At 47.7% G+C, this 18,272-nt stretch overlaps 1 protein-coding gene across 1 annotated transcript in view; it reads right to left on the bottom strand.

The window, feature by feature from the left end:
• The window catches only part of CCDC17 (coiled-coil domain containing 17), a 507,736-nt gene that overhangs the window by 54,198 nt on the left and 435,266 nt on the right, over positions 1–18,272 (bottom strand). Inside the window, exons 24-25 of the mRNA XM_085602872.1 lie at positions 9,505–9,717; positions 2,297–2,477 (exon numbers count right to left, since the gene is read on the bottom strand). Of these exons, the coding sequence (XP_085458998.1) occupies positions 2,297–2,477; positions 9,505–9,717 (394 nt within the window). The remainder of the gene's footprint in view (positions 1–2,296; positions 2,478–9,504; positions 9,718–18,272) is intronic.

Consider the following 18,272-nt stretch of genomic DNA (forward strand, 5'->3'; position numbering starts at 1 on the left):
CACGGTGCGTGCACGGTGCACGCATGCGTACGTGCTCCGTGTGCGCATGCTTATGTGCTCCACATGCGCATGCGTACGTCGTGGGTGCTCCGTACGCGCATAAGCGCGTGCTCCGTACGCGTGTGCTCCGTACGCGCGCGCACCGTACGCGCATGCGTGCGTGCTCCGTGCGCGAACGCGCATGCGCGCTTGCTCCGTACGCGCATGCGTTTGTGTTCCGTGCGCGCAAAGTGCACGCACGGTGCGCGCACGGAAAGTCATGTGATTTAGAAACAACACTTATCATTGGTTTATAGAAGTTTCAGGTCATGTGATTAAGAAACAACACTTTTCATTGGTTTATAGTAGTTTCAGTTCCAGAAACTTCCAACACCACACCCACTCCCCTCATTATTTCTTCTGATTCCCTGGGAGAAGGAGATGAGCAGCTTTTCCAGTACTCCAGTACTTGAGAATTGCAGAGCAGCAGTCATCTTCTGGGAGTGAGCAGGAGACCCTTGTGAGACAGAGGAAACAGAAAGATTATTTTATCTGGCAATTTTTTAGATTTCCAGAGGGGCAGAAGAAGGTGAATGCTCCAAAAGTCACCTGCACTATTTGTGGTGTTGTCTTATCAAGAGGAGATCCTAAAAAGAAATACTCTTTTAGTATCTTCACTATGATCAGGCACGTTAAAGGAGTACATCCTGTGGCTTTTGCTCGAGCTGCTAGAGACAACCCTCCAGCAGCTCAGCCGAGGACATCCGCAGCAGCTCAGCCGAGCACATCATCGGCAGCTCAGCCGAGCACTTCATCTGCGGCGGCAGCTTCACCTGCTTCTGTTCCTCTGGATATACACCCTCTTTTCAAGAGAGTGCATATACGGTGCAATGCGTGCAATGCTCTTCTCTCTTATGGGGACACCAGCATTCCCCTAATAGAGAGCAAGATACAGCAGCACACATGCGGCACCCTATAATTTTTTTCATTTTTTTGTTCCTCTGTTCCTCAATTAACACAACGGCTCTTTTTAGAGCCACCTAACATCTAAACACTTAAATTTGATTTTTAACTCTATTTTTTTAATGGTTTTTTTCCCGCCGTGTGCGCACCGTGCGCGCACCTCGGAACGGTGCGCGCACGGTGTGCGCACCCCACGATTTTTTAACAAAAAATAAAATGTTTTTTTCACCCTTCAGGGTCCTTCAGGGACCCCCTGACAAAAGCTAGGGGGTCAGGAACTCTGTACCCTGCCCCCTTTTCACGTTCTCCACCTTTCTTTTTTACTGTCACACACAAAATGGCGGCCGACACTTCCTGATTTCGACCGATTCGAATGTTGACTGACATGTAACCACCAATCAGAATTACGCTTGCGCACAGCACGGTGCGTGCACCGTGCGCGCACGGTGTGCGCATATAGATATTTATGTGCTTTTAAATGCAATTTTCTCAGGAACTACTGAACAGATTGACACCATATATGCAAAAGGCACGTGCCTGACCTGAGGACTACCTCTTTGCCAAATTTCAAGTAATTCTGTTCAGCCGTTCGGGCTGTACCTTCGACTAAAGGTCCTATGGGAAAATGCATGGGGAAAACGCGTTTTAGGACCCCCCTTTTTTCTCAGCCCCCGCTTGACGAATCACCCTGAGACTTTCAGGGTAGGAGCTGAACGGAGCGCCCCATTAGTTTTGAAAATTTCGCGAGGATTCGTCAACTGGCGCCAAAGTTATTCAAAATAGAATTTTCAGATTTCCTATGGAAACACGGTCCTAACTATAACTATCTACTGGCGCCCGCCAGTAGATAATATATATATAGGGATATAATGTTGCAGTAAAAAAGATTGGTAGAAAAACAAATTTGTGCGAAACTCTTAAGAATTGTACAAGTTAATTTTTAGGGACCTTAGATACCAGGGGGCATATTTATGAGAGGTTTGTGTCATGCTTGCACCACACAATGTGTGGTGCAAATACACTAAACTAAACTAGTCCCACTAATTAGAGCTTGTGGTATTAGAAGAAGTGCTGAGGCTCTGTGGTATTTACAATCACTGAATTCCCCTACTCTCTGGTGCAATGTTTGCTCATCTTTAAAGAGTGCCCTCGCCAAGAGAAAACAAATGGTCTTTTAATAGTGTTTGATATGACATGAAGACGAGCTTGTAAAGAGGAGAAGGCTTGACCTGAGGAGAGGAAGGAAAGAAGATGAATGCGTCTACTTTGGTCCAGATGATGCTGTAGAAATAGGGTGAAATCGTTCCATTGCTCACACCATCAGCATTGCGTCAACTGTGAGCTCAACATATACCTTCACTCCATACGTGGTCAGGTACCGTGAGACGCAGCAGAAGTCGAACGGCTGAGGTTTGTTGTCCATCAGTTGCGTCATCTTCTTCTTGATCCAGGTTGAGATCTCCTCGTCTGTATTCAACTCCTGGGCTCTTGGTCCAGAGAGGAGTAGCACCACTTCACGGACAAGAACAACAGTCCTGGAAGGCCAGACAAAAAATGAGATGTAAACGGGTGGATATGTTCAACGCTGATCTGGGGAACCAGACAGAGCAGTGGGATACAGGAAGAGGAGCAGTACCAGGGTACAAGTATTATAGACAGTATGCAAGTGACATCACGACGAGTGGCATCACAGCAAGTGACATCACAGAGTGTGACATCACATGTGGCATCAAAGGAAGGGGTCTCACAGTCCATGACCTCACAGGAAGTGACATCACAAGAAGTGACATCAGATCTTAAGACGTCACATATGTTTAGCAGGTCTATCATGAGTACATCTGAGCGCATTACAATGTTTAACAAATAAGATTTTGGAATTTTGCCAAAAACTCTGCCACAAAGAAATTGGCAACGAGGAGAAATGTGGCAGTAAATCTGTTCTGTTCAATTGTTTGCAAAGTCTGCATTTTAAAATATCTTTTGGGGTTAAGCACTTACTGCCCAGTAAATCTCAGGGAATAAGAATAATGGTAAGATAACTCTGGAGATTAATGCACTGCTGCAGCGATCTGTGTTTTGTCTAGTCCCAGTATCGAATTAAAGTAACATAGAAGATGTATATGTCTCCTGCAGAGCATCTCACGTAACATGTAGATGACAGATTTGTTTTTTATGTACATGGGTAAGTGGGTTATTGCTTTTAACACAAGGGCCCTCGTGTATGGTGTTTTGGCGTAGGGCAGCTTGGCAAGTCACCGTGCTGCGCTACCCAAGGAATGAATCTTATTTATTCAATACAGTGTATTCCTGCCCTTTTCCCCAGCGCTGGCACCGTTTCGTCAGGCCAGCGCCAATGCAGGCACCCTTGAACCATAGTGCAAGGGTGCCTGTGTTGTCGGCAGGATTGTTTTTTGTGCAGGAAGGGGCACCTTCCTCGACAGAAACAATCTTGGGAGGCTTTTTCCTCTTTGTATGTGTGCTTCGGAATACACAACATATGGAAAGAGGAAAAAACCAGGAGAAATAAAGTTATCTCCCCTCATTATCCCTCACCTCGGGAGGAGTAAGGTTTTGTTGCATCCCCAGGTTTACATGGTTTTATAAATCTGAGAAAGCGTGAAAATCCATGGGTGTTGCGTGGGAACACTCACTGCAACGCCCATGGAAGGCCTCCCGACCGCAGAGTAAGGCAAAGTGGCGATTTGTACTTCTTGCCTTACTCCATATCTATGAAGCCATTCCAAGCCACGCAAAGCGGCATTGCGTGGCCTCATAGATATGATTTCACAATAAGTAACGCTCCAGTGACGCAAGGGGCTCATGAATATGTCCGAAAGACCTTTCTGTGACGTGCAGTTCGAAAATTGTAATCTTTCCAATACAGCACAGGGAGCTATTAACCTCTTCAATCCCCGTGACGAGCTGGTCTCGTCATGGGCCGCGGTCGCGCTGTGCCCATGACGAGACCAGCTCGTCATAAACCCCGCCCGCTAATACAACGGCCGGCACAGGGCGGGGAAAGGGGCGGGCACTGAAGGGGTTAAGGACATGTGACTTCTACATCTTGTAACCTTGACTGTATTATGTAACACATCCTGTACATTGATTTACACACGTATGATTTATTGTCAATGTATAATGTTTATGTGCGATGTAAAGCGCTCCGACACCCTGGATTGGGATGAGTGGCGCTATCAAAGAAATAAAACAAAACAGTGGCATTTAAATTATTATTTGTGGAAATGCCTGAACAGAACAATACTTCTGACATTTTTACAGCGCATGCACCTCTCTTACATAGAGGGACTAAACAAAGCCAAAACCAGGACTCTCTTGAGTACCTCTAAAGTAATAACAAGCTGTGGGCCATCGCAAACCGCGCTTAGCGCGATTTTTTTATCACCTCCTATCGCTGGATTCTATCGCAGAGATGACGCTCTATTACCAGCGTTTATATCCACGGCGATAAAAATCGAGCAATAGCGGCAAATCCCATCTTCAACGTGAGATTTCCAGCGATCAAAATCCTATCGCTAAGGAAAATCTCGCTAATAGGCAGGTGGGGACTTAGCCGTAGAATCCACCTCCCATTGACTATTATGGCTAAGTCAGGATTTTGCCAGGCGTAAAGTCCTGCCGCTAATCGCGGTTAGCGTGTGTTTTTTATCGCGCCGTGGGTATTGCTAATAGGCGATAGCTGTATTAGCGACTGTTTTCAGTCGCTACCAGTTTGGGTATGCCTACTTTGCATGTCATTAGCGATATATATATCGCTGACATGCAAAGTGGGCCCCAAACAGGTCGCTATTGCCTGGAAGCTGTCGCTAACTGCTGTTAGCGACAGCTTGGTAATTGCGCGATAAAAAAAAATCGCTGCTTTATCGGCAAAAAGTGCTGATAAAGCGGCAATCTGGCCCTTGCTAATATGCCCCTGTGTACCTTTGTTTCCCCTCCATTGAATCTGTATGTGGGTGTGAGGCTCGACATAGCTCCCAGCCAGGCTACTCCAACAAAAGGAGGCCAAATGACCCCTTAACTTCTTCCTTTCTTTTGGGCCCAGCTAGAATTTAAAATAACAAAGCACCATCGCCTCCACGTTGCTGCTCGGAACGAAAGCAGACAACATGCAGGCGCTGCTGAATGTGTCCCCTTGTCTGAAAATTACACCAGGAAGAGTTCAACATATTTCTGTCGGACCTAACTTCTTGGTAAGGTGGACGGTGTCCACCCTGTTAGAATTGTGAGCAGGCGCTGTAGTGTTGTGTGAGTTGGTAATGACGGAACCCTTGTGTCTCCTGATGGACTCCGTAGAACTGTGAGATAAGCATTAGATTGCAGTGAAGTGAATGCAGGTTTAGAATGTTGTGTTTGCGGTAGCACATAGAAGAATAAAGACGTGTTATATTAAGCTCTGTATGTGGCATAGTTATTGGCAAGTACATGGGCTGGGGAGAACGCCACAGACGACGTCTCCTGTGTGTACTGCCGGCTTGTGCCCTGGGCAGTACTGTCACCATAAACCTAGAAAATGGGTCACCATGGTGACATACAGACAGAAAAGTGCACACTACTGAAGAAAGGTGAGATAATTGGAGAGGAAATACCTACTGACGGTTGGAGAAATAACTTGGAGATAATCATACTGTAATTATCGCAACTATATCAATCAATACACATTTATTTTGAGCCTCTAACAATTCTAATGTGTTGATGTCTCATTAAAGCCCTACTTAAGCTTCCAGGTCTCACTGAACCCTTCTTGGATTATCTGGCACCTCCACAACTCAGACAAGTCTTCACCAAAATGCCCATACTATCTATTCATATTGTATAATTAGGTGGCAGAGCGGTAAACCGGTCAGAAAACACAGCAGTGCGATTCCCCAAGGAGGCGGGAAGGATTTTCCCATTTCCTCCTCCAATGATTCTGGCAGGTGGACCTAAGGCAACGGCTTGGACGTACCATCAAAGAACTGGAGATGGTTTTCTGTAATTCTCCATCAGCAGTAAAATGCACCTTACATATTCACGACTACATACGTAACACAAGCGTTTACGGACTGTGATCTCAGTTGCATTACGGAGGGCTGTATAGGTTAATGCAGTTCTGCTCTGTATGCAATGTAGCATCATTCTGTTTGAAACATGTGTATATTTTGTAATTAAAATTTTTAAATGAATTGTAAAAGCGTTACATGAATTGAGCTTTTGATCTTCTTCTTCCTGGAAAAAAGAGGCAAATAAATGTCTCCACCTTTACTGCGTTGAGTAAAAGTACCATAGTCATTAAGGGGCATATTACCAAGAAACAGAGTTAAAATTATCGCCGCTTTAGCGGCAGCAAACTGCCGCTAAAGCGGCGATAATGGGCTTGATAATATGCCGCAGAGAATCCCAATAGAAGCCCAGTTTCTGGTGTCAACATGGACTTCTATTGAAATTCTCAAGGGCATATTATCAAGCCCATTATCGCCGCTTTAGCGGCAGTTTTCTGCCGCTAAAGCCGTGATAATTTTAACGCTGTCCTTGATAATATGCCTCTAAAAGCCTTACGACAACAAGCAGTTTGTGTGGTGTGTTACTTATTTACTCATTGGAGAATGTTTCAGACATGCCCTTGGAGAAGGCTTTAGTGACTTTATCTGTCGTTTTTTTGGGGATGACGAGTGAAGTCTTTCTAGACAAAGTTAAGAGAAAAAAGACCCAGATTCACATCGAACAAAAGCAGAACAGTGCAGCAAGTAAAGCTGCTGCTCTGCGTTGTGTAAAAAAGAGAGTAGATCAGCGCTGTATCTACTAAGACTTGGCGCTGTTCTGCTCTCTCCCTAAGCTGACCCACTGTTTGCTGGTATGTGCCTATGCAGACCCGTGCGCCATAGTGTAAGGGAGTCTGCGTTGCCTGAAGCATAGGTGTTGTACTGTAAGGGGTCCCTTCCAGTACAAAAACTATCCTTTAACACGTTTCCCACTATTTTCTGTGTGCTGTAGGATGCAGCACACATGCAAAGTGGGTTAACAAGGACAAATGAAAAGGGTGTCCTTCTTGCTCCTGCCTCGAGCAAGATTTTTGAACAAATTCATGTTATCAAAACCTTTGTAGATTTGGATTTGCAGCAAAACCTTTGAGGGGTTGCACAGGAATGCCCATGCACCGCCCATGGTTGCACAGGAATGCCCATGCACCGCCCATGGTTGCACAGGAATGCCCATGCACCGCCCATGGTTGCACAGGAATGCCCATGCACCGCCCATGGAATGCCCCCTCGATCCAAAGTAATGCAAGGCATCACATTGCATAAGTTTGCACTACTTTCGGTTACCATCGGAACGCGAATCCCGATTTACTTTGAATAGCAAATCCCACTTGAACACCTTGCATTGGGAATGGCTCAACAAGGAGAAATACTTTTAATTCTCTTAGTTATGCCCTCTTTCAGGTGTCCCTTCCTGCACAAAAACAATCATCCCCGCAGCGGAGGCACCCTTTCAAAATGACGCAAGGGTGCCTACGCTGGCGCATGGCAGCCAATTGTGCACCAGCACAAGGGAAAGCACAGTGATGCATCGTATTGATGTTAATACGATGCATCCCTGTGCTTTGAAAATGACCCAGCATGAAGCAGCACAGCTAAACGGCTTGCGGCGCCGCGCCATTTTCTTGTAGGTGAGGTAAATTTCAGTAAATTCAGCATATGTCCTGGTTTTTATTGAGCATGGACTTAATACAGGAGGGACGTTTTTATGTGTTCCAATGCAGAATTAGTTAGCAGCATTTAGCAGCAAGCGATTTAGTTAACACAGATGATATTAAATTTAAAAATGACATTTATTTCTCCTGAATGCCTTGTTTGTGTTATCTATGTTGGTGAGTGCTGTCAGTCAATTCATTCTGCGCCCCGTGATAAAGAAATTGTAGTCCCACTTATATGTTTGTCACCTGTCCCACTTTTTGGTTTTGTAAATCTGCACACCCTACTCTTCACCTGGACTTCTGATTCCTAATGAGACAAAGAAATGTTATGCTTTGGTGTTTCCAATAATTATCGCTGTGCGCGCTTAGTGCACTTTTAATTATCGCCGGCTATTGCTGGAATATATCGCCAAGCTAGCGCTGTATTATCACCGCTTAGCACTATGGTGATAAATATTCCAGCGATAGCGGGGTTTTCCATGGAACATCGCTGGTTTTCCAGTGATGTTCCATGGAAAAGGGCGATAAGCTTGATGATGGCCTTAGCCCCACAATCCACCTCCCATGTTAGGTGTGCCTCAGTCAGGAATTTAACAGACGTTAAATTCCTGAGTTAAGGCAGAGTTAGCACGATTTTAATTATCCCTACGCCTCGTTGTTAATATCGCGAAGCTGCCTTCGCGATATTTTCCCATGTTGTTTTCACAGCCACGCCTACTTTACATTTCATTATCGATGCGAGGCGTGTGAAAAACGTGAGCTAAGTCAATGAAACGCGCGCAAGTGTGTCCTTGTAAATAATGCAATATAATTATCGCCGCTTTGCGCCCGAAAAGCGGATGCTAAAGCGGCGATAATTGTATTGCCGGCCCTTGGTAATATGCCCCATAGTGAATGATAGATTTACAATTCTTCACTCCACATCTATTCACGTAGACAGGGAAGCATACGTGGGGGCAGATCAGCAACACCCGGCGATAATTATCGCTCAGCGCTCTTAGCGTGAGGATAATTATCGCCGGGTAACGTGGATTTTTATCGCTGAGACAGCGTGCTATTAGCAACGCTTATCTCCTCAGCGATAAAAATCCTAGCGCTAACTGCCTAACGTGAGATCATCGCTGGAAAACCAGCGAGAATCTCACGAAATGTGGCGTTAGCTTGCTTATAGGGACTCACAAACTTAGCCATGATATCCACCTTGTTAATAGCACGCTATCTCAGCGATAAAAATCCATGCTAACGGGCGATAATTATCCTAGCGCTAAGTGCGCTTAATGGTAATTATCGCTGGTTGTTGCTGATATGCCCCTTAGTTCTAGTATCCAGCCCAGTGCAGAGAAGGACAACTCACAGCAGTGGTTGTTGGAAGGGGGAGACACATACACATGAACACAAACATACAAATGCAGTCTCGTCAGAGATGCAAACTGCAATATACTACACAATTCAACACACATGTATGCACACAAACATGCAAGCACACACATATAGACACACAAATGCAGAAATACACATGCCTACTCACAAAAATGAACACATGTAAACGGACACTAATGCAGGTGGCTCACATCGACACACATGCAATCACACTCACTTGCATCACAAGGAGATGCAGACATGCAAAGGCATGAGGAGAACAACCACACACCTCCAGCTTTCCATGCACTCAAGAAAAAATACAGCTAACTAGAAGCAGTGAAAGAAGGGAGAAGTCAAAGCCAGGCAACAAGTACTATGTCTGGAGGAATAAACTGGGCTCAAAGCCTTCCAAACATCTCACAGTCTTTTTCCTCATCTTCACTATGCTTCCTCAAACCCAATCCAGCTCACGAGATGCTCATATGATGACCATGGCAGCTCCAGCTCACCTGTTGATCATGGCACTGTACATGCAGTTCTCGCCCTGTGTGGGCCTGGCCGAGTCAGAGAAGTAAACGCCGTCGGCATAGTCAGGCCGGACTTGGAAGAGCCCAAGACTGGCCCAGTCCTCCTGGGCGACATCGATCCGTTGCAGGGTTTTTTGATTCTTGTCCACAGGTGCCTTCACCAGTCGAACCAGGAGAGTTGCACAGGGCACTATCCTAGAGAGAGAGAGCAGGAGAGTTAGTAAGGCAGGCGGTAAAGCCAATCCCGCTCTTACTACAGTAGCATTGGACTCCGCATGGCTACTTCTCCGCATCTCCTTTCCTGGTTCTCATGCCATCTTTGCTTCCACATACAAGCTACTTCCTTGCTCCTTCCACTCCTTCACTTACAGTCTGAGGACAAACTTTGGAGTTTGAAAGTAATGGGACATCTGTCAAAAATCGCCACATACCCCATCTGCACACCTCTGGGTTTCCTCATCTCATTTGGAAGAGGAGGAAACACTTGGCTTTACGGCAGTGGAGCCTCTCCTAGCTCTGTCGTCCGGAACCCTTTTCAGGCAGAACTGCAACCCACACAGCACACTACACCAGGGCCGGCTTTAGGGCAGTGAGACTGGTGCGGCCGCACTGGGCGCTGACCAGGGGAGGGGGCGCCAACCTCAGGGGGGGGCACTGTGTTTAGCAATAACTTATGATTGTAGAGATGAGGGGCACTGATGACGGGTGGTAGTAAGAGAATCTGAGGAGGCGGTCATTGAGTGTGGGGGCGCCAAAAATGATCACCACACCGGGCGCCACCAGTGCTAAAGCCGGCCCTGCACCACACATTACTGTGGTCTGGCAAGCAAATTACTAAAATGTCCCTAACGCATTGACAGAATAGAGCATTTTTGTTGTCTAGATACAAAATACGAACTAGCATTGCATTTTGGCCACCAAGGTGGGCTACACTAAGGGGCATATTTATTGGATTGGTGGCGCAGGGCAGCACAGCAAGTTCCTTTGTTGCATTGCCCTGCATGACAGAGAAAAGGCAGGAATGCAAGGTATCTATCCAGTATGGAGCATTCCTGTCCTTTCCCCCTGCACTGGTGCAGTTTCCGCAGGCAAGCTCCAATGCAGGCACCCTTGCTCCATGGTTGTCAACAAGATTGTTTTCGGGCAGGAAGGGGCACCTTCATGCACAAAAACAATCCTAAGAGGCTTTTTCCTATTCCTGTGTATGCTGCAGAATGCAGCACACATAGAAAGAGAAACAAACAAGGAGAAATTAAGATATTTCTCCTTGTTACGCCTTTCCTGGGGAGTGGTATATTTTGATCTCATTCCCAAGTTTACCTGTGCTTGTAAAATCTGCATGTTGCATGGGAACACAAAGTGGAACCACCTCCCTGGCACGGAGTATTGCAACGCAGAGATTTGCGCAGCGTTACATTACTTGAGATTTATGAAGCCACACAAGGCCACTCAAGGTGGCCTTGCGAGACTTCATAGATCTCATTTTACATTAACGCTGCTCTTGCACCACGTTCTTGGTGCAGGAATGATGCAAACGGGCTCATAAATATGGCTCTATGGGGCATATCATCAAGGACCGGCGATAATGATCGCTAAGCGCACTTAGCGCTAGGATAATTATCGCCGGCTAACGTGGAATTTTATCGCTGAGATAGCGTGCTTATCTCAAAAGCGACAAAATTCCAAGCGCTAACGGCCAAATGTGAGATTATCGCTGGAAATCCAGCGATAATCTCACAAAGTTTGGCGATAGCTTGATGATAGGGCAAGGCATACTTAGCCATGATATTCACCTTACATAGGATATCATGGCTAAGTCAGTCTTGAAGCAGGCATAAGGAAAGTAGCGATAACAGAGGTTATCGCTACTTTGCTTGTCGCTCTGCTGGTTAGCGTGCCCATTGAGAATCGGAGACATGTCACTTAGCGACATTTCTCCAGTTATGTCAGGGCAGGAACGCCCACTTTGCATCTCATTAGAGATGCAAAGCTGGGCGGTCAGTAAACAGGCGATAATGCAAGGATTCACGCGACAGCGTGACCTTGCTGTTTAGGTGATAAAATTATCACCGCTTTTCGGCTGAAAACGGCCGCAAAAGCGGCGAAAACTTTTTATCGCCGCCTTGGGAATATGTCCAAAAGTTCTTTCAGAAAGGCTAAAGGCTAACAGTAGTACTTAGATCTAAAGAAAGGTTAATTGAGACCTTTATTGCAGTGCAAACTTGAGTATTACTAATTCAGGGGAGGCTTGATGGATTGCCCGGAGCCGGGTAATTGATGTAATTTTGGGAATTTTGTGTAACAAAATTATAAAATTACCAAGATTATTCAATTACTCCACTCCCATTGGAACCCTCTCACATCTCAAGCCACACTCATCATCATGAACTCTATGCCCTGGGGAGCACTCACGGATCCCGGTCCCCACCACATCTTAAACCTCGGGAGCAAGACAATTAGCAACGAACTCAAGAAAGTCCCGAAGACCTCCATCACCTCAGCCTTCTTCCCTGAGGACTGGAAACATGCTGAATTGAAGCCCCTCCTGAAGAAACCATTCACCCACCCAGCAGAATTGAAGAACTGCCGGCCCATCTCTCTGCTCCCCTTTTGAGTGAAAGTTCCGGAGAAGGCACTCAACCAGCAACTCACCGAGCACCTGGAACACAACAACCTCCTGAACCCCTCTCAATCCAGGTTCTGATCCAATCACAGCACTGAGACAGCCCTGATCGCAGCCACAATGACATCAGGGCCCTCCTGGACCATGGCAGCCCTCATCCTCCTGGACCTATCAGCCGCCTTTGATACCTTCTCCCATCACATCTTGATCAACAGACTCCACCACATTGGAATCCAGGGAGACGCTCTCAAATGGATCACCACATATCTCACTGGAGGAACCCAGAGAATCTGTCTCCCACTTTTCAACAAATACACGTTATTTTCACCTCGGAAGCCAAGAAGATCATCTGCTGCAACCCGCAAGGATCGTCCCTCAGCCCCACCCTCTTCACCACATACACCGCCCCCCCTGGCCAACACAATGAGATCTCAAGGACTCAACATCATCTCCTATGCCAACGACACCCAGCTCATCCTCTCACTGTCAGAAGACCCCTCCACCACCAGAGCCAAATACCACAGATGTATGATGAGCATCGCTGACTGGATGAAGGACAACTGTTTCAAGCTCAAAAAGGACAAGACAGAAGTCCTCATCTTTGGGAATAACACCTCGCCATGGAACGACACATGGTGGCCTGCTGAACTCGGCCCACTACCCAGCAGACCATGCCTGCAACCTCAGCAACATTATGGACAGCAAGCTATCCATGAAGAAACAGGTAAACACTGTCTCATCTGCCTCCTTCCACACCCTACGCATGCTCCGAAAGATCTTGAGGTGGTTCACAGTCAACAGCAGACACCAACTGATCCACTGAGGCAACAGTGTAGGACGCTCCTTCTCACACCTGGAGGCTAACACGTGGAACAGCCTTCCCCTGCACCACAGGACCGCCTCTTCGCTTCACGAATTTAGGAAATGACTCAGGTCCTGGCTGTTCAAATGAACAGATCACCACAAAGCAGTTAGCAACCCCAGCGCCTTGAACCTCTCATGGGTGATTTGCCGTGTTTTATAAATCTTTGGTTGATTGATTGATTGATTACTCCACATTGCGTAATTTTTGTGAAAATGTTTTTTTGTAAACATCATTTAATTAATCTTACAGCAAGCAATAAGTAAACAAGTACAACAAAAGTAGTCGCACATGGAGATATTGACTGGTCAAACTGCAGTCCTTCCATTAATGATCTCACTCCCCGCCCCTCTCCCCGCCCTTGGTGTGTCAAATATGCCATCCCCATGAATGGTGGCTTCGGTGGTCATTGCAATGGGGATGGCACAGTGGCTCCATTTGTAAACATTTCATTTACCCCAAACCTTCTCTCACTTTCATAAACCACTTTCTCGGCTACCAGACACCAATCCATACCCATTTTCCAGTCTTTAAGAAGTGGTGTGGACGTAGCCCCTCATTGGCGAGCTATGTTACGTTTGGCATTCGTCATGTCCAAAGTTGTTCCATTCAACTCAGTCAGTGGAACCCCACACTTTAAGAAGGCACCATTTAGCGGGGATCAGCATTTTGCTACCACATACATAATTCATGCATGCCACCATTGATTACAAGAAGGTTTGAACCGCTGGTCAATCCCAATGATGTGGAAGAAGGTCCCTTTCTGACCTTACTGCCTACAACAAGTCGTATCAGACACTTTCCCATTTTGACCATCGTGTTGCAAGAGATGTAAGATCAATGGAGTATTTTAAGCTGTACCAGATTAAACCCTGCCCTGATGGCCACCACTCTGGGGGAGGCCATGGCCTCCGGCCAGTCCTCATTGGTTAGGACACCCAGGACAGTATTCAAGTGATCTCGCAGGCAAAGGAGCGTATCTGGTGAGTTGGTAATCAACTTCTGGTAGGTAAGAGAGATCACTTTGCGGCTCATATGGTCGTCTAACAATCTATGTTCGAGTGGCAACGATTCAGAGAGGTTCTCCCCCGGGAATCACTGCCTGGAGAGTGTGGCGTGTCTTTAGGTACTGGAAGGTCTCCGTGGTCACCAGTTCTGTAATTCAGAGAATGGGACCACCCTGCCCTGGGCCCAGAGGTCCCCAACCTTAGAGAGACCTATGAGATCCCATGTGTCAAATCAGGGCAAAAAGGAGTGTTGAGAGCGTGCAACCTTGGCTGGTCTCGCGTCGGAGGAAGAACACACAGGATTTCTTCCCATAAACTACGTATTGGGCTAGGGATTTAGAGTAGAGAAGTCGCAGCCCGGACAGAAATTTGGGTCCAAAGCCCATGCATTCCAATACGGCACAACGTTATGGACATTTGACCATATCGAAGGCCATGTGTGAACATCCAGTGTGCCCAATCGTATGCTCCGTATCGCCTGGGCAACCTCATTCTCGGTAGTATCGCCCTCCATAAGTGTGGTGCCCTCATTGGAGAGGGTCGGGAGCTGCAAATCAGCTACTAAGTCGCAGGATTCCCCCCATTAGCAGTAGCTGTACCTGGGGAGAAATAGAGATGGGAATAGTAGGCAGCGAAGGCGTTGGCAATATCTTGAGTTCTCCATCATCAGAGCGGATGTCGGATACGCATCGGTTCACCCTTGTGCACCTGTCTAGCCATGCTAATAGTTTCCCTGCTTTGTCTGCCACTTTGTAGACACGATGTTGCATCGCACGATTGCCTGGCTTTAACCTCCTCTGACACTATGGGGCATAATTACAAGCACCTAAAGCCACTGGAGCGTCACTTTTTCTGACGCTCCAGTGGCGTTGCGCCTTCTCGCTGCAGTCTGCGGTGGCAAAGGGGTGGGCAATTGGTGTTGCTGTGGGCGTTCCCTCCGCAACACCCAATGCTTTTTGATGCGGCCCCAGATTTACATGGCTAGGGCAGCGCAAGAAACTAAGGCCAGGTAATACCTGGTCGAAGAAGGATGGAGATACGAGGAGAAATTATTAATTTCTACTAGTTTTTTTGCTCTTTCTATGTGTACTGCATTCTGTAGCACACATAGAAAGAGCAGATCGCCATTATTGATTGTTTATGTGGAGGAAGGTGTCCCTTCCTGCACATAAATAATCTCACCTGCAGCACAGGCCCCCCTGCCTCGGCAGGGTGCCTGAACTGACGCTAGCCAGCTTTTTTTTGCGCCAGCGATAGGGGAAACGTGGCGGTGTGCCTTATTTTTGTAAATATGGCGCATCCCTGCATTTTGAAAATGTCGGAGCGTGGAGTTGCCAAATTTGGCGAAACACTGCGCTCCAGCATTTTCTTGTAAATATCCCCCCATATCTCTAAATTCCTGCTGTTTAAGGCCCAAATTGTATTTTATGTCTCCGATCTCACCTACCACCAGTTTAGCCTCGAAGGCCAGAATATCACTCTCAAACATCTCTATTGCTGCCCTGTTATCTCTGTTGTGGCCAACAATCAGGGAGACCCCTAGCCTGCTCCTTAACGACGGTCTTGTAGGCCTCCTGTAGAGTCTGAGAAGAGTCTACTGAGGACTAGTTTTCCACGAATTAGAGTTCCGTGGTCTTCATCAGCCCCCCTCTAACACTAGGGATCTGGAGATACCAAGGACTGAGCTTGATGGTCTTCCGATCTTGTGACTTGTGTAGACTGTACTTGCCCATAACAGGGCAATCTAAAGTCAGATCAGAGATGCCCACACTAGATGGCGGACATCACGGAAATTAGGAACACGGTAGGCCAACATGAGGATGTAGTCGATGAGAGAAAGGCTACCATGGCTCCCTAGTGAAACGTAAAGTGTTGTGTAGTAGCACTTAGGGGCCGCCACACATCAGCCATTCCCGGGGCTGAGAGGAAGTCCACTAACTGGGAGCGGGAGGGTGCCAAGTGTCGCAGGGGGATGCGATTACTGTTATCACAAAGTTCCCCCGTCAGGCAGCCCCAGCTAGAGTGTGCCCAAGAGAGGGGCGGTGACCCATGCATAGCTGGCAGGACATATGCAAATAGGATGCTGATTGTCTCTCCCTCCCACTTCCCCGAAATGGCTGCATTTCTGCCTAGTTTAGCAGACCCGGGGGCATATTTTCAAGCCCCTATCGCCACAGGAAAGTCACTTTTAAAGATGTTCCTGTGGCGATACGGGCTTTGCCTTATTTACATAAATAAGGCACCCTTTCACGCTATACTTAGGGTGACAGGGGAGGACAATGGGTGTTGCGGTGGGTATTTCCCTGCAACACCCATTGAATTTGACACTGCCCCCTATTTACAAGGGTGGCGTAAATGAGGTAGCGCCAAAATTAAGACCGCCCTCCCCCGACCTTTACTTAATGGAGGTCGCTGCGCGCTGAGTCAAGCATAACCCACTGGGTTGCTGCTCTCCCAGCACACAGATCCACAGCTTAACCAGGCAGTGCTCTGCCTCTGTTCAGCATCGACCACGGTTTAAGGCCCGTGCCTTGCTCCTGGACTGCTTCTGCCTATTCTGTTGGGCTTAGTTTCTGTTTTTTCTCCTGTTATTTCCTTTTATTAGTTTCTCTTCTCCTTTTATTTTCTGTTATTTCTTTCTCATCTTTCTTATTCTTATTATTAACCCTCCTGCCGCCTTCCTACCGCTGCTGCTGCCCCCGGGGCCTCTCCCGCTTCCGTGTTTTTCCCGCTCCCGCTTCCCAGTTGTCCCACCCTCCCCCGACCTCTACTTGATGGAGGCCGCTGCGCGCTGAGTCGAGCATAACCACTTGGGTTCCTACTCTCTCAGCGCACAGCTCCACAGCTTAGTCAGGCAGTGCTCTGCCTCTATTCAGCACAGACCATGGTTTGAGGCCCCGTGCCTCGCCTTTGGACTGCTCCTGCCTATTCTGTCTGGCTTAATTTATCTTCTTTTCCATTTATTAGTTTCTCTTCTCATTTTATTTTCAGTTATTTCTTTCTCATCTTTCTTATTCTTAACCCTCCTGCCGCCTTCCCACCGCCGCTGCTGTCTTCGCGGCTCCTAACGCGTCCGTGTTTTTCCAGCTCCTGCCTCTCAGCTGTCCCGCCCTCCCCCGACCTCTACTTAACGGAGGCCACTGCGCGCTGAGTCGAGCATAACACCTTGGGTTCCTGCTCTCCCAGCGCACAGCTCCACAGCATAACCAGGCAGTGCTCTGCCTCTATTCAGCACAGACCATGGTTTGAGGCCCCGTGCCTCGCCCCTGGACTGCTCCTACCTATTCTGTCTGGCTTACTTTCTCGTTTTTTCTCCAGTAATTTCCTTTTATTAGTTTCTATTCTCCTTTTATTTTCTGCTATTTCTATCTCATCTTTCTTATTCTTAACCCTCCTGTCACCTTCTCACCGCTGCCCCCGCGGTTCCTAACGCGTCCGTGTTTTTCCAGCTCCTGCCTCTCAGCTGTCCTGCCCTCCCCCGACCTCTACTTAATGGAGGCCACTGCGTGGCCTAACACAGTATACCCCCTGCCGCTGGCACGCCTGTCTGCACCCGTACTTGTACACAACTCATCTACAACCAGCACAAGGAACCCTGGTCCCCCGACCTACCAATGCTAAAGCTCAGCGGCTCTCCATGCCCTAAACGGTGGCAGGAATAACAACTGCATGCTCTACTCACCGATCGACACCCACGGTCCTTTCACCTGCCGGAATTGCCGCCACTCTTTCAGCACAGCCAAAACCCAGGACTCCCCTCCACTGACAGCAACACCCCTACCGCAGCCCAAACCCTGCAATGCATCCTCCAAAACGTGCTCTCCCTCCTCAGACATGCAATGGAAATCTGGGACCTCCTCAACAGCACCTCTCCCAATATCGCTTTTCTTTCCGAAACCTGGACATGCTCCACCTCAGAACCAGACATTGCAATCGCCATCCCAGTAGGATGCAAATTCACCCAGAAGGACCGCCCAAACCGCACCGGAGGCGGTATCGCCATCACCCAGAAGGCCAACCTCCGCCTGAGCACCGACACCAACAGGCCTACAGACCTTATGGAACACCTCCACTTCAAGATACAGGTCAACCCAACCACTCCCCCCCGAAGCACCCTCATCTACCGACCTCCCGGACCCAGCGCACCTTTCTCCAACTCAATCACCGACATAATCTCCCCGCATTCCATCACCTCCACTGACTACATTTTGCTGGGAGACCTCATCTTCCACCTCGACAGCTGCCTCCATCTTCCTCC

This window comes from Triturus cristatus, chromosome 4_2, assembly GCF_964204655.1.
Source record: "Triturus cristatus chromosome 4_2, aTriCri1.1, whole genome shotgun sequence".
NCBI lineage: Eukaryota > Metazoa > Chordata > Amphibia > Caudata > Salamandridae > Triturus > Triturus cristatus.